The sequence below is a fragment of the Aythya ferina genome (assembly GCF_964211825.1).
Source record: "Aythya ferina genome assembly, chromosome: 20".
Taxonomy (NCBI): domain Eukaryota; kingdom Metazoa; phylum Chordata; class Aves; order Anseriformes; family Anatidae; genus Aythya; species Aythya ferina.
Genome location: NC_140318.1, coordinates 10243527 through 10259085, shown reverse-complemented (window position 1 = coordinate 10259085; position 15559 = coordinate 10243527). Strand labels below are relative to the sequence as shown.

Here is a 15559-nt window from a genome sequence, read left to right as displayed (position 1 = left end):
TTCTGTCAAGTCAAACACTCCTGGCAGGTATCAACTTAGACTGTACATCCCAACCCATGGCTGTCTGCGTACAGGATTTTTTGCAGCCTCTTTAGCTGACAGAAGCAGAAAGCAGGAGAGCTTCTGCCTTTGCTCTTTCTTTTGCTCCTTCTCCAGCTGTTTGTGGGGCCTTTTTCTGAGGCAACCATGGAGTAAAGCAGAAACAAGGCTGAAAACCCAGACGCTCACTATCTAATTTCTTGGCTTGGAGATTCCAAGCAAGGAGCCTTGGTGCTCTCTGAAATGAGGTGTGTTTCCTTACAGTCTGTAACCCAGCATGCTTCCCGCCTCTCTAGGGATACAGCTTCCAAAAAATCCCAGTTAGGTATGAGGAAAAAGATCTCTGAGTGGCCCCAGACTGCAGCGGGGATGTGATGGGGTCTCCATCCTTGGTGATGTGGGGAGCTCAGCTGGGCACGGTGCTGGGCAGGCTGGCTGCAGCGCTGGCTGCACGTTCAGCAGACAGCTGGGTCCTTTCCAGCTGCAGCTTGTAGCAATTCTATGACAAAGCTGCACAAACACATTGCTGGAGAGGAGGACAGCCTGGCAGAGGACTGCAGCACCCCTTTCAGGAGCAATTTCAGTTTAAACAGGTTTGAAATATTTGCTGATGCTGGTGTTAGTGGAGCTGCCACTGGTGTGAAGCCTGAGAGCTTCAGGAGTGCCCTGGCCTGTCCAGTGTCCCAGCTCTCACACACTACTGGCTTTCCCCCACTTGACAGTCCTGGTAATGATTAGAAAAAGGACTTTTTTGCTGAAGGGAAATTCTCTTGGGGGCAGGATGTGTAACCTTTCCCATGCTACCTTAGGGCACGTGCTCTGGTAGAAGCCACGCAGCACTTGGAAGCAGGGCACTACCCTGCCAATAATTCATTTTTTCCCAACCCAGGCTTCTTAGAAAGGAGGCAAAGGGTTTGTTAAAGATAGTAACAACCTACATTAGCTCCATATTTTAAATCCATTTTCCCAATAACCGGATCTGTGCTCTGACGCCAGGGTCTCTTCCCACTGGAGCGATCTGCACCTTCACAAGAAAAGAGGGAGAGGGATGTTGAGAAGCCCTGAGCCCTTCCCAGGAGACCTTCACTATGGTGGCACAAGAGCTTTGAGCACTTTAAGGAGAATTGAGTATTATTTCCCTGAGACAAAATGGATCCAGAAGAGCCAAATTTTGGAATTCACATCTTCCTGCTTCGTAAAATGTTAGGACGGAAAATCTGAATTTCATTATGGCTCAGTGTGGGGTGCTGAAGCCCTGCTCCTGCCCATGGCATGTGCTGTACTGGTGTGCACGGTGAAGGTGAGAACTCGTTACTGTGGGCATGGGGGCGGAGGAGGGCCGCATCCAGGATCACCTGTGGGGAGGACAGGAGCCATGTGCTGTGCTCAGGGTGAGCAGGTCCCATCCACGCAGCACAGCGGTGTCCTGGTGGCTCTTCCTTTTCTAAACCAAGGAGTAGTCTATATCCATTGCCTCCTGCCACACCTCCTGGGGCCTTGGGGACACCGTGTGCTTCTGCGATGTCCCCAAGGGCAAGGAACTGCCAATGGGGTGATGTGGGAAGTATACGTGTCAAAAGGGGCAAAAAAAGCCTCAAAAAGAAAGGGAGCTTTTTCCAGCACGAAGGAAAGGAGGAGCCTGCTTTTCAAAGAGCTGCAGACAGAACCCTGGATGGAAATGGGGCTTGGGCAGCTCGAGCCCACAGCTCACCTCTGAGCACAGCAGCACTCAGCGCTTCACTGAGGACTCGGGCAGGCTGGCATCCACACAGAAGATAAATGCAAGCACTACTGACAGCAAACGTCCAAAATGGAGCTAGTCCTACCAACACCGTGTTTTTTTTGGGGGGAGAGGAAGACACATAGCAACCCCCAGGCTGAAGTCATGAACCCAAACCGCTGTGACCCCCTCTCATGCACCCAAAATTGCTCACAGAGCTGGGCATGAAACGTCGGCTGCCACTCACCCCTGCAGTAGCTGGCCAAGTATCTGATCATTTGCTGGTGGCTCTCCATCGCAGGGCTGCCCGTGGGGAGCCCTTTGCCTGTGGGCGACCTCACAGCCGTGTTCTGTGAGGGGCCCTCATCTCATTACCCACCCCCTGGCAAACCTGAGAGAAATTGTCATCAGCAGCACCACTCTGATCTCCCGGCACGATCTCTTCTCCCCTTCTGGTGAATAAGAACCCATGTGGCCATCAGAAGCATGGTCACAATCACCAAAACTCACAATCATCAATACTGAAGTCACCCCCCTGATAAACCAACCTGTGTGTTCTTTCCCTTTCTAGCTAACAGGGTACTTCATCATGGATGTTACTAACTTTTCTCCCTTACAGATTCTTTAAAAAGCAAAATGTTATTTTCACCATGCATTTGGTTTCAAACCCAAGGCCTTGCTTGGCTCTCTCGTTAACCACACAGACTTTTGTGCGTTGTACTTTGAAGGTTCGTGCATCTGGTTCGCTGTCACCATGAAGGTGGTTGGGGTACTCCCAGCACCTTGTGGGTCTAATGCCGGACTGCCCCACACAGCTCTGTTTGTCTGATCTCTTGGGTCCATCCTTACGCTCTTAAGGCATCTGTGGGGCCGCTCCACCACAGGAATGAAGGATTCATGTTTTTTTTTCCCCCAGATTTGCCTTTAGATGTAACATTTGTCTCCTCGGGATGGCGGGGTCCCCACCTGCAGCTCCTGTGCTCAGGGCGCGGCTGTGCGGCCCTGCCCGGCCCTACGGCGACCGCGTGGCAGACGGCCCGGCCCGGCCCCGTGTCCCCGTGTCCCCGTCCCCGTCCCCGCGTGGATTTTCGCGGTTTTTTTGTATTTTGACCCAGAATCTTTGGGGCACGCGCCCCGCAGCGGCTTCCCCCGGTCCGTGAGCTCAGGACCCGCTCTGGGCCCTGCCCCGTGCTGCCGGCCGCGGGTGGCGGCGGGGGCGGCCGGGGGCAGCCGAGGAGCCCCGCGAGGAGCGGAGGCGGCCCCGGGAGCCCCCGACCGAGGGGAGTTGCCCCTGGGAGCTGCCCCGCGGGCGGTGAGCGCGCTGCAGCGCGGAGTGACGGCGGTTTGGGTTTATTTTGGGCGTGTTTCAGGGTTATTTTTTTTTTTAACATAAGGGAACGGCCCCCAGGGGCCCGGCGCCGCCTGTCAGCGGCGGGGAGCAGCCGCCACCCCCCCTCGGCGAGAGCGCGCGGCCCCTTTAAGGCCCCCCCCGCCTGGCGCTCTCGCCACCGTTGGCAGCACAAAGCTTCCCGCGAACGTGACGTCAGCGCCCGCGTCCCCTTTCCCCCGCCCCCTCCCCTCTCCCTCTCCCGCGCGCTCACCGCGCCTCCCTCCCCCTCCCCACGCGATCCCGCGCCGCGCCGCCCGCCGATTGGCCGGGGCGACGGCGTCGCGAGAGCGACGCGGCGGCGGCGCGGCCTCCTATTGGCCGCGCGGCGGCGGTGGGCGGGGTCGCGCGCGCCCCGCCCCCCCGGGTGTGCGCGAGGCGGCGGCGCGTGGCAGCGGCGCGGCGGGGCCCGCTCCGGGCGGAGGGCGCGGGGTTGGGGGAAGGCGGCGGCGGCCCCGGCCCGGCCATGACCGACTTCAAGCTGGGCATCGTGCGGCTCGGCCGGGTGGCCGGCAAGGTGCGGGCACGGCCGCGGCCTGAGGGCACCGGGAGGGGGCGGGGGGGCGGCGCGGGGACGGGGAGCGGGGCTGGGGTTGGGGCTGGGGCTGGGGCTGGGGTTGGGGCCGGCCGCGGGGGGCGAGCACCGGGAGCGAGGCCGGGGAGGGACCGGGAGGGCCCGGGCTCGGTGGTGGCGGTGGTGGCGGCGGCGGGAGGGGCGGGGAGGCCGGGCCCGGCCGCCTGTCTGAGGGCGCGCTGTGTTGCAGACCAAGTACACGCTGATCGACGAGCAGGACATCCCGCTGGTGGAGAGCTACTCCTTCGAGGTGAGCGCCGGCACGGGGGGCTCCCGGGACACCCCCCCCGTATCCCCCCCTCCGGTGTCCCCCCGAGCCCCCCCGGCCGGGCCCGGTCTCAGCCTTTTGTGGCCCCAGCCCGCTCCCCGCGCCCCTTCCCTGGGGCCGGGAGGTTTCCCCTCGGCCGTGGGGACTCCTGGGGGAGCCGCGGTGGGACTGGGGAGCTTCTGATCCCTGTAGGAGAACGGTGAGCTGCTGCGCCGGGACTTAGCAAGGGAAAGGGCTCCCGGCTGGAAACTCCCCCAAAGCCGCGGCCCTGTGGGAGCAGGGCGCACCCCGTGCTCGCTGCCTGGTGCTCAGCAGCCCGAGTGCTGCCAGAAACCACCCAGCTCCCCTGGTCCTCCCCGGGGGTGATTCACAGCCAGCGTGCACCACCACAAGTGCGCTAGCGGGGTCTGGTCCTTAGCACGGCTCGGTTTGAGCATTGGCACCAGTGTGAGGAACGAGGGCAGGACCACTTCTTGCACCAGCACCCTCTAATTAGGTTGGTGCAGGGCAGCACCGTGGTGGTTTGCTGGTGTGGAGGGCAGATGATGGCCCCACGGGCTCACCACTAAGTTCCCAAGCGGGACTCCTGCTGTGCAGAGCCTCCGTCCTCCCCTTCCCTTTGCATCTTCACAAACCACAGTAGCAGAGGTTTGTTCCTGTCAGAGGTCCCAAACAGCTGGGATTCCGTGGTGGTCAAGTAGCAGATGAGTGTGAAATGTTGGGTCCTTCCCTTATCCCTGTCCCCAAAGAGTCCGTGCTCCTCTGCTCGGTGTTGGATGTTCTCACAGCCTTTTCCTTTTCTCTAGGCTCGCATGGAGGTAGATGCTGATGGAAATGGTGCTAAAATATTTGCTTATGCGTTTGACAAAAACCGTGGAAGGGGATCCGGCCGCCTGCTGCATGAGCTGCTTTGGTGGGTATCATGAGGAGAGTCAATCAGGGGTGCAGCTTGCTGCCCACGTCGTGTGTGTGGGGTCTCTCTGTGGTATTTCAGGTCTGCTCAGGAGGCTTGCAGCTGCTCTCTGTTAGAACCAAGTGCAGTGGGTGCCGTTAGATCTTGATATAGTGTTGTTGAGGCTCTGTGAAAACAGTATTCCCAGGGAAAACCATTACAGGTGAGTATTTTTCAGAGAGACCCTTGTTTAGACCTGAGAAATGCTTCACTTGGAGGCGGGCAGGAGACTGGCTTCATTTAAGTTAACAGACCAAGACCTATCTTCTGAGCTTCTTTTGTCCTGTGGTAAGCAGGTAAGTTTGAGAAGTGACAGACCACTGGAGAGAGAGAACCTCTGATAAACTAAAACTTTAGGGATTTTTGTTAGTTTTTCTATTTCCTGGTAGCTGCTGTGTCTTGTTTCCCATGTTCCAGGAATCATTGCTTGAAATCCGTCATAGCTGCGGTTGACATTTGGAGGCCAACTGTCACGGTTGTGAGAGAATGATCAGCTCATCCCATGAGCTGTTACGTTGCACTTCCTAAGTGTGTTTTTCGTGGGTTTGTAGGAAAGATGGGATATGCTGAAGAGAACTGTTATTTGTCTTAAAAAGTCTTTTATGAGAAATTAAGCATTTTTTCTATTAAGTTCTGTAAACTACAACTAGAAGTCACAGTGCCCAAGATCTTGCTGCGCTTTCTTCATTGTTCCGGGTTATTTCTTCTTCCCGGACTTAGTCCTTGTACAAGAGGGAGGAAGTCGGGAAGAATGTCGGGGACTATTATTATTATTTTTAATCTGCTCATTAAATAAGGATTTTAACCCGTATCTGTTAATGTTTAATCTTGTTGTACACATAACTTTGGTGAAAATTACTAGGAAGTTGGCGACAGTATGCATGATAAATCAGACAGCCAGCTTCTGCTAACTGTGAACCTCATACAGTAATAATTGCAGTCTGCAAGTAGCACTAACAGTACCTGGAAATTATTCCAGCTGGCTGTTGCAGGCTGTGTAGATGATGACAGTCCAGCAGTTCGCTTATTACACAGCCTACTCATTGCCTCTTCTGGTTAGTTTTACTTACATTAGGAAATAATCCTAACATATTCGGTTAGGTAATTAAAATGATGTGCACGCTTCAGCATATACTTGTGTTTAAAAAAAAAAAAAAAAAATTTTGTGCAGTAGGGATTTTTAGTAAGTCACAGAGGCAGGGTGTAACTGTCATGCAAGCAGATCTGCAGGTCTGAAGCTGCAAAGTCAGACTCATTCACTGGGAAATACCGAGTATTTCAACTGTTTCTGTAAAGTCCGTTTGATCCCTTTGAGGATGTACTTTTTGCTGTGATCTTTAATTACAAGCTGACACAAGGCAGCTTAGTGTTCCTTGTACCCTTAGAAAGCCTTTTGGCTACAGGTGCTGTGTGTAGTTACCAGCCCTCCTAAGCAGAACACATGCACTGTTTGGTTTTACTTACCTGTGCTGGGGGCTGTTCTGAAAACAAACCTGAAGTGTTTTAGCAGAAGGTCCTTCCCTTTGTGAGCTGGAGCAGTGATCAAGGTTTCGGAGGCCTCCAAAAGGCAGGAGAGATGAGCAGTAGTGGAGCTCTCTGCTGGTGCCAGCCTGGCTTTCTGGGTAAAGTAAAAACAAAGAACTTGAATTTCTGCAGGTAGAGGAGTTTAAATGTGTAACTTAAATGTCTTGTCCCCCCCACCAATCCTTCCTGTGTTTCCTGTGTTCACTGCCTCCCTGCCCCCCCTCAAAAAAATGTGCTTGCTCTGAAAACCTGATTCTGTCCTTTGGCTTAAGATACAATGAGTGTGCATGTGTTGGATACTTTTGCAAGTAAAGCTGTTTTCTTTATTTCAGTTTAGTTAAGCAGCTGATATTGTTCATGTAGTAAGACCTTCGCATTTGGAAGCTTGTGGCTACCAAAGCTGCAGTGGTGAGAGCAGACTTTTACCCACTCTTTCCTCAATGCTCTCCTGCCAACCTCTGCAGTGACCTGCAGTATGAAGTGGGAGCCACTCTCTGAAATACACCCATACTTGCTACAAATATTCTTTCAGGAAGAACTTTCTGCAGCCTCTCTTGTGCTTGTTTTGTTTTCAGGGTGCGCTTTCAGCTCCTCTGAAGCAGGATTTGAATGTCTCTGGCTGGGTACCCACAGAGTTAGTCTGTTGCCTTCTCGCCCTGCTCCCTGGTTAGCGATCCTAGCTTGCCATCTTTTGGCTGGGTGTAGTAATGTTCCCTGGGGAATGAAGTGTTAGGAGATTAGTCAGACGTATCGCTGGCTGCATGTCCAAAAAAATCCAAGCCCATATATATAGAGACTTTTTTAGTGTACTTACAGTCATAGCGCCTGAAACCTCCACAGTTAGGGCTCCCGTTGACTCGAGTTGCTGTTGCCTGTGCTTGGCACTTCTGTTACAGGCCTCAGCTCTCCAGTTAATGGGGGAAGAAGAACTGCAGTGTACAGTTAATTCTCTGAAAAGTTTTGCTTTAAGTGGCTTTTCTGATATCCCATAGGCACTTGGGTGTGTGGGGGAGGCAGAAGCTGTGGCCCTGGCAGAGGTGGCTGCCTGCTGATCCTGTCTTCTCTGTTCCCATCCGCAAGGGAGAAGGCAGGGCTCTTCCATGGGCCTGTCCTTCGCTGCACTTTTCTGGTTACCTTCTGAGGTAGCCCACGCTGCGTGCTCGTGAAGCACAGTTCGAGGGAGTGGAATGACACATGCTTGTGCATCCAGAGGTTGCTCAGTTGTGCGCAGAGAACAGGGACTGTCCTGAATTTGCTGGTGCTAATTCTGGCATCTTAGTCAAGTGCTATTGGGCTAACACTTCTCCTGGTCATCAGCAAGGCCAATTTCTGCTTTCCCTTTGAGACTTTTGCCACTTGAGGTAGTAGAAGAACTGACAGCAGTGTAGATGTGGACGAAGAGGAAGACGGGCTCTGCTTGTGGATCTTACTGGTATTTGCTTGGGGGGTGGGAAGGGTCATGGGTGCAGATGCAGGCTTTGGAGGAGCAGGGGTAGGCACGTGGTGTACTGGTGTCCCTGACAATCTCTTGTAATCCTCTCATTCCCCAACTCGGACCTTCCTTAAACTCTTGTTATCTACTCCATTTCAAAAAAGTTTCTGAACTTGGTCTTGGTCTTCCCTCTTCCAGTTTGCTCTCACTCTGTGCCTGTCTCTTCTTCCCAGATTCCTCATTTCTATCTATCCCGTCTCTTGTTGGGACCTTGTCCTAGTCTCGTTCTTATGAAAGTTAACTCCTTCCCCATCTCTGTGTCTGATCAGTGGTTACCTTCATCTGAGCTGGTGTGCTTTTGTGCTTCTCACTGTGAGCTTTTGGGGCTTCTGATCTCCTTTGCCAGATCCTCCTGTAGCGTTTGGCAACTCAAAAGTAGCTCTCCCTCTTCTAGGGCCTTTCAGTGGACTCCTTTCCACAGTGTGCACACTTTTTTTTCCCAAATAAAGGATTTTATTCCTTTTAACTTCAAATGGGAGAGCTCCTCCCTGTTTATGGAGGCCTGAGATGCTCCCTGACAGGAGGCTGCACACCCTGCCCTCATGCAGGGCTGCCAATACAGGAAAAACAGTTTTGCCTACAAGCTAGAGTGGTTTTTCCCTGTTCTGCTGTCTAATGTTAGAACTTTGTAGAGGAAAAATATACAATTTGCCCAGGTTAAATTCCTTATCTATTAAAAATTGAATAAGCCCTTTGAACTGGAATGTTCAGCACTGAGCTGGAAGCAGCATCAAAATTAGGCTTGGGTGAAGTTGTCAGTGGCTGTTGGAGCAGTCTCCTCGAAGGAAATGCTGGGTAACCTTCAGAGAGTGCTGTCAGTTTGACATCACCCTTCCTGATTGCCACGGGATCTGTTCTCATTGTGCTGTAAAGTTTGTTGTGGCATAGCAGAAACACCAGGGTGCAATTTCTGTCCAGACATTATATTTGGGGTGGGGATCCCCCCAAGAAGCCGTCCGGAGGCTGGCCTAAGCACAAGAGCATTTGACAGTGGACTTGAAACTTAAACAGGGAGAGGAGAGCTGAAAAGTAGGTGGATTGGGAAATGAGGTCTGTTACAAGGCAATAGGGAAAAATTGGTATGACTTAATCTGCAGCTGTCCTGCTTTGGCTTGGGCAGGTTTCCGTAGAAGTCTCCTGGTCAGTTGTGGATTCATTGCAGGCTTTCTGTGTGTTATGCATAATTAGTCTGAAGAACGAACGTTTGCCTACCCACTGGTGAAACCCTTGTCCTGTTGCTTAAGAGACATCCTTAGTAAATGAAAAACTGACTCACACCAGTGCCAAACTCGTATGTAAATGTCTGATAGAAAATCCTATTAAAATAATAAAACAATATTAGCTCCTTTCAAGTCTGTACTGTTGAAATAATTACGTAGGTGCTGTTGCATAAACTTGGATGGTAGTTTCTGGAACTTGCATTGCAATATTCTTACAATTAAAATATACCACTATTGTCTTGACAGAGTCAAGTCATTTGTAATGGAAATAATCTCCTGGAACAAATCTCTTTCTTGTGGGAGCTGATAGATTTGAAATAGCCACTGCAGTCTGTTGACAACCTGAGTTTTACTGTTCCTATTTCAGTGACACCAGGCAGCAGACTAGAAGGCAGCTGCCTTCTGGAATTGGTACCATTCTTCACTTTTGGTTGTGGAGTCTTTTTCATCACTGAGCTTCAAGCTGGTTTTGTTTCATCCAGGGAGAGACACCGGGGAGGCATTGCTCCAGGATTTCAGGTGGTACATCTGAATTCAGTGACCGTGGACAACCGCCTAGACAATCTGCGCCTAGTTCCTTGGGGGTGGAAACCCAAAGCTGAAGATATCTCTAGTAAACAAAGGTATGTCAATATTTGGCAGAGGGATACCATCAAAAAAAAAATACTAATAATAAATTATTTTGCCTCTTTCATTTAGCGGTGTTCATCTTGGCAGAGCCTCTTTGTTTGACCTTGGGCTGCTTATGCATCACTGTCTCAGCATTCTCACTGGGGACCAGATTTAATGCTGACCATGCTAGCTATGAAGGGATGATCTAACCCCATGGTGTTCTGTGGAGGTCCTGCTCTGCCAGATGTCACTGCAGTAAAATAGTAAACCTGCATTCCCTTCTGCTTGAGTGGTGGCATTTGGACATGCTGGATTCAGTCTGCAGTTTTTACTGGCTTGTGTGTCTCATCCTCAGGCACTGACATTCTAACGCTGCCTGTAAAAACCAGCAGCTGCAAAATGCTTATACTTGGAATAGTTTAGTTAGGTTGAAACTAAAATGAGTTCCTTGGAACAGCTTCTGTCAAACTCCGCTGTAGATTGTGGGAACTTCCTACATGTTGCGTTGCACTGATGTTACTCACAGTGTGCCTAACTAATGTTAGGATGGGTTTGTTTCACCTGTGGTGATACAGCCCAGCTATGTTCTTTTTTTGGTGAGAGGCCCATACCATACTAGAAACTTATATACTGTACTAGAAGCTTCTCTTGAAACACCTGCAGCACCCACAAGAGCTTGTTACAATGCTTTCAATAATATGTAGTGGATGGTACTGAATAGCAGTGGTGCTATCCTCACGTGGTTCTGGGTGTCCAAGAGCAGGGAGCAGACTTAGAGCCATTTACCCAGAAACAATGTTGCTTAATATAAATTTCTTGGTGTAAGTTTCATGAGATACTTTTAAATATTTTTGTTAGGTTAGAGTAACCCTCAAAGGATTTGTGTTAACCTTACCTACTCTGTTAATGAAATTGGAATTATTTTCCCCATATGTTTATTATGAATGTATGGACTGAATGTGGTCTTTTTTTTTTTTTTTTTTTTTTTTTTTAAGGGAACAAAGTCTGTATTGGCTGGCAATCCAACAGCTTCCTACAGATCCTATAGAAGAGCAATTTCCTGTACTGAATGTAACACGATATTACAACGCTAATGGGGATGTTGTGGAGGAGGAAGAGAACTCATGCACATACTATGAATGTCACTACCCCCCGTGCACAATGATTGAAAAGCAGGTGTGTGCAAAAATGTTGGAAGTAAGCGTGTAGTGGCTCAGGCTACCTCATGCATCCAGGGGTTTGTTCCTTAAAATATAAAGCTTTGTGTAGTCCATTGAGTTGCTAAAGGCAATAATTCTCTAGGTCAGGTTTTCTTTGGCATGAATCTTTTCTGGTATGATTAAGGTTCTTAGAAGTTCTTTAATATAGTCCTTTATGAATATGCAATAAAGAAGTACTTTATCAAGGCTTCGTGAGGGAAACATGAGGCTTTAATTGTCAGTTTGAGAGAACGTTGTTTGGAACTGGAGCAAGAAATGACCTAGCGGTTTACTGGGAGGAGTGTAATTGCTGCAATGTGTATGAAAAGACAGGTGGAAGCATTCCAGGTGTCTAGTGACCTGGAACTTGAAGGAGCTGTATGAGGCTCCTTTCTCCTATGAGGAGAAAGCGTTGTAAGGCTTTGGGCAGTAGTAGAATCAAAAAAAAAAAAGAGAGAGAAAGGAAAAAAATACCACCCATGGTTGGCCCTTCCTAAGAAGAGGATGAAGTTGCATGGCGTTTATTCAGTGGAGAACTGGGAAGACAGCTAGTTCTGCTACTGTCCTGTAGGTAGATGAGATGAAGCATCATAAGGTCTTGATCAAGGCTGGTAGAGAATGAGATGTCCAAGAGCCGTACCTCTGTCAGACACGTCCCTATCTATGAATAAGAAGGGCTTTGCTTTTGTGATAACGACTTTGGCCTGCTCAGCATTTGTTAAGTGCTCAGTTAGGCTCACTAACACTGTGTTGTTTTTCCTAGTTACGTGAATTCAACATTTGTGGCCGATGCCAGGTAGCAAGGTACTGTGGGTCACAATGCCAGCAGAAGGACTGGCCTGCTCACAAGAAACACTGTCGGGAGAAGAAGCGGACCTTCCAGCAAGAGCTCGGACCAGAGCGATGACCGGGTGGCACAGGCCTCTTAGCAGCAGGATTCCTTCTCAAAGGCATTGGACTCTTGCTTTTGCACAGTAATGACAGACTGCTTATTGAAGCCAGAGGCACTGAAGAAGAAAATCCCTGTGATGCTTGAGCAGAACAGCTGACTGGACTAAGCCGGCTCTGACTGGTGCTGTGGAAAGGGATTGGGTCTACCCTTCCAGTATTATATTCTCAAGCAAAAAGACTACTGTGGAGGCTCCAGGCAGGAAGCTTCTCATTATTTATATGTTAATACGTTTGTAAACTCATGTACAGTTTTTGTTAGAAATTCTTGATAGGACTCATTAACTGTAATGTGCAGATGAGAACACATTGTTGGCCTAAAAGTTTTAAAAAAAGTCATGTAGCAAAAGCTTTTCCTCCCATGTGGCTAGAAGTATCTGTGGCTGTGCCAAGGCCAGGAGGCAGGCTCCAACATCAGCACTTGCTCTGGAGAACTCTGCATGGAAGCTATATTTAAAAAAAAAAAAAAAAAAAAAAAGGCAAACAAAGTAAAGGTTGGAATGAATCACTGTCTACTCTCTAGTTTTCTCCTGTTCCCTTCCAGTTGCTTTCAGAGCACAGTCACACTTGGGTGTTGCAGATACCTACTCAGTAGGAACCAGCGCACCAGAAACTGGAACACGGTGTAGGGACCATCTGGGATCCCGCGTGCAGGCCAGCTGTAGTGTGCCGCTCCCGTCGGAGAAGGGTGCTGCAGATCGTGCTGTAAGCGGCCGGAATTTTTAGAAAGCTGAATTGGCTTTCTTGTTACAAAACCTTTGTATATAAAGTAGCTGTAGGGGAGCTCAGGTTATCAGCTGTGTGTGGATGTGGTTGCCTTTGTGGCTTCCCTGTAAGCATAGCAAATAGTGATGTGCAGATATGCTTAAATGATCTAATATTTGGTAATCTGAGTTATTTATTTGTTTTTAAAGAGATACCATCAAACCAAGAATCACTTCGATTTTTTTATGAAGTAATAAGTAAAATAATATGGGAGGAGGATTTGAGTTGCAGAGTACATGCCTGTTTTCTTTCCAGATGTTTTGTCGTGTATAAATGATCTTTTTTTTCCTCATTTTTCCTTAAGGAGTGTCAAGTGATTTTCCTGAAGAACTAAGTGGATAAGTTAGTGCCAGGTGTTAGTCTTGCTTTGCAGTTAGAAGAATGTGAGCTGCTGAGTTCTTAATGCAGAGCATTTCTCTGAATGCTTATTGAAATAAGTGTTCAATTTTTTTTTTTTTGTGAAAGCTGATAAATTTGTTTTCCAATCGAGATTCACTTTGCCACTTCGTGTTGCAATGCTGGTCTTGCTTGTATGCCATTTGTTAGACAACCAGACTGCTGTGGACTTGCATTATTATGTTTCTAATATCTGCACAGGAAGCTCTTAATTATTAGTATTTGGGTGGGTTTTTGTACTTTGCCTTTAAGCATCTTAGTAAATAACCTCTGAAGTTCCTTGCTGGCAGTTCACTTGGTAGATACGTTGTAAGGTTGCAACTCTTGATTCCTGGTTATACCGTAACTTTTCTGTTTAGGCAGCCTAAAATGCCCCAAAGTATGAAGAAGTGGAGCAGGACCTAATCAAACTTTTCTATAGCAGATGATTTTTTTTTTTTTTAAGGAAACATTCAATTAGTTAAATTAACTGTACAGTTTTTAAATATAAAAAGGGGCAAAAGGAATAGGTTGTTTTTATTCAGGGTAATCCTATGAAAAGGGCGTTGACTCTTGCCTTTCTAACGAGCTGGTATTTGACATGCCAGTTTTTCATTGTACTGGCAGTAATTATGATTAGCAAAATGAAGTGCGGTCTTGGAGCATTTAAACACTTCTGCAGCTGGGAAAATGGCTATGGTTAGTCATAATGTTACTGTGTGGAGAAACAGAAGGCAAAGACTGTGGATGAAGTCTTGATGAGGCAAAGTGTAAATTTCTCTTGAGCAGCAGATGAAGGAAGGGTGAGACTCGTGCTAAAGAGCGCAAAAATTGGGTGGTGGGTGGGTGCTTGGGGCAATCCTGATCCTGGTGAATGGGGGAGGGAGTGGTCACCAGGTTAGGTCTGTCAGACCATCAACCGGGTAACAAGTCGCTTGGGTGAGAAAGTACTGCCTGAGCACCCTGGAAGGCTGGATGAGGTAACAGGTACTAACCTGAGTGCAACCACGGACTCCAAACCCTCCTTGTGTCAGAGCATGGAAGTGGCTTACAGGGATTTTGACATCTGTAAGCTGTGATGCCTGGCAAGTTGTTTGAGGATCTGATGATCGGTGTGGTCTTCAGGAGACAGAAGGCTGTGGTCCAGGTGCATGTGGTCCTTTGACACCAGCTGTGTTGCCCCAGAGCTGTCAGGCCCTTGTGAATGCCCGTGGCATCTCGTGCAGCTCATCCATGGCTGGCAGGTCTGCTGGTGGGGCGCCCTGGTCTCCCTCAAGTCCCAGGGAAGAGTGAGTGCCTCTGGTGGCAGCCAGCTCCAGGAGGACTCATGGGCTCTGGGGCCCTTTGAGAGACTCCAAAGAAAGATTTTTTTGTCACAGTTGTAAAGTGGAAATCCAGCTCATGTCAGGAGCCTGCAGAGTTGCCGATAACAGCAACATAATGGTGTACACACATGTAAGCACACCCAAGAAATGTTGATACTTTCCCTCCACCAGGTATTCTTCATATCTAGGTAGGGTGGTACTGCCTGTCTATCCCAAACACTCAAAAGTCACAATTCAGACTGATAGAAATGACGCTGGCTTAAAGAACAGAGTCTGAAATAACATATTACAGGCACAGCATTCACCTGCTGATATTTGAGCCTTTAATACACCCATGGGGTTATACTTTCAAGTTTTCTCCGTGGTGATGACCTATTTTTAAATGAAACTGGTGAAGGAAAAAGGGCAGCACAAAGAATTAACTACTCACAGGTGGCATGCAAGTGGTGTAAGACATTGCCTTGGGGCTGGGAACAAATGTTTACCACCTATCAAAACAGGCTTGAGAGAGGACAAGAGGGGGCTGGTGTGATTAAACAGCAGAGTGGGATGCTCTTAGAGCTAAGAGGAAATCCTTTATAAACTGGTGTCCAAGTGCAGAAGATGGGAAGAATAAGATTTGGTAGGTTAAATGTGGAGAAAAAAACAGCGCAAAGGAAAATGGAATTTGAAGAATGTTTCAAAATTACTTGCGTGTTTTATGATTTGAACATCAAGAGCAGAGAGACTGCAGGAGTCAAGATGCACAGTAAAAGAAAAACCTGGCCTGAAGATCCAGCAGACAAAAACAAGTGAATTGTTTACAGGTGTGTTCATGTGTAAGAGCTGAGGGAATTCACACAGGAATGCTTCCATATGGGGAGCTCATCAGAGAATCTGCTTAAAACTGAAGTACTTTTCAGAGAGATTAAAGTTCAGATGAAATGAGCAGTAGCAAGTGCCAGGACCAGACGGTGCCACCTACAAGCTCTAAGGGAACTCAAGGATGAATAAGCTGAACTACAAGCTGGTATGTACAGCCTTGTCCGTGGTACCAGTCACATGTGTGATAACAGCTTCTGAAATGGGCTTTGGGGCAGGTGAGGCAACATACAGCTGGGTAAGTGCAGCACTTTCCCTTAGCTACAACGCAGCACATCAATGGCTAAATATTGGGGAG

At 48.9% G+C, this 15559-nt stretch overlaps 1 protein-coding gene across 1 annotated transcript; it reads left to right on the top strand.

Moving 5' to 3' along the window:
• The first annotated feature begins 3511 nt into the window (after positions 1-3511).
• Positions 3512-13375, top strand: ZMYND19 (zinc finger MYND-type containing 19). The gene is made up of 6 exons (XM_084494430.1): positions 3512-3663; positions 3911-3970; positions 4795-4901; positions 9659-9799; positions 10784-10964; positions 11751-13375. The coding sequence occupies exons 1-6, from the start codon at positions 3613-3615 to the stop codon at positions 11892-11894; spliced, it is 684 nt and encodes a 227-aa protein (XP_084350556.1). The 5' UTR covers positions 3512-3612; the 3' UTR covers positions 11895-13375.
• Positions 13376-15559: the final 2184 nt, after the last annotated feature.

What these genes read in the sequence shown, in the direction of transcription:
- ZMYND19 (XM_084494430.1), top strand. Translation starts at nt 3,613, where the DNA reads ATGACCGACTTCAAGCTGGGCATCGTGCGGCTCGGCCGGGTGGCCGGC. An exon ending in TGGAGAGCTACTCCTTCGAG is followed by an intron (nt 3,971 to 4,794) that starts GTGAGCGCCGGC and finishes CCTTTTCTCTAG; the next exon opens with GCTCGCATGGAGGTAGATGC. An exon ending in CTGCTGCATGAGCTGCTTTG is followed by an intron (nt 4,902 to 9,658) that starts GTGGGTATCATG and finishes TGTTTCATCCAG; the next exon opens with GGAGAGACACCGGGGAGGCA.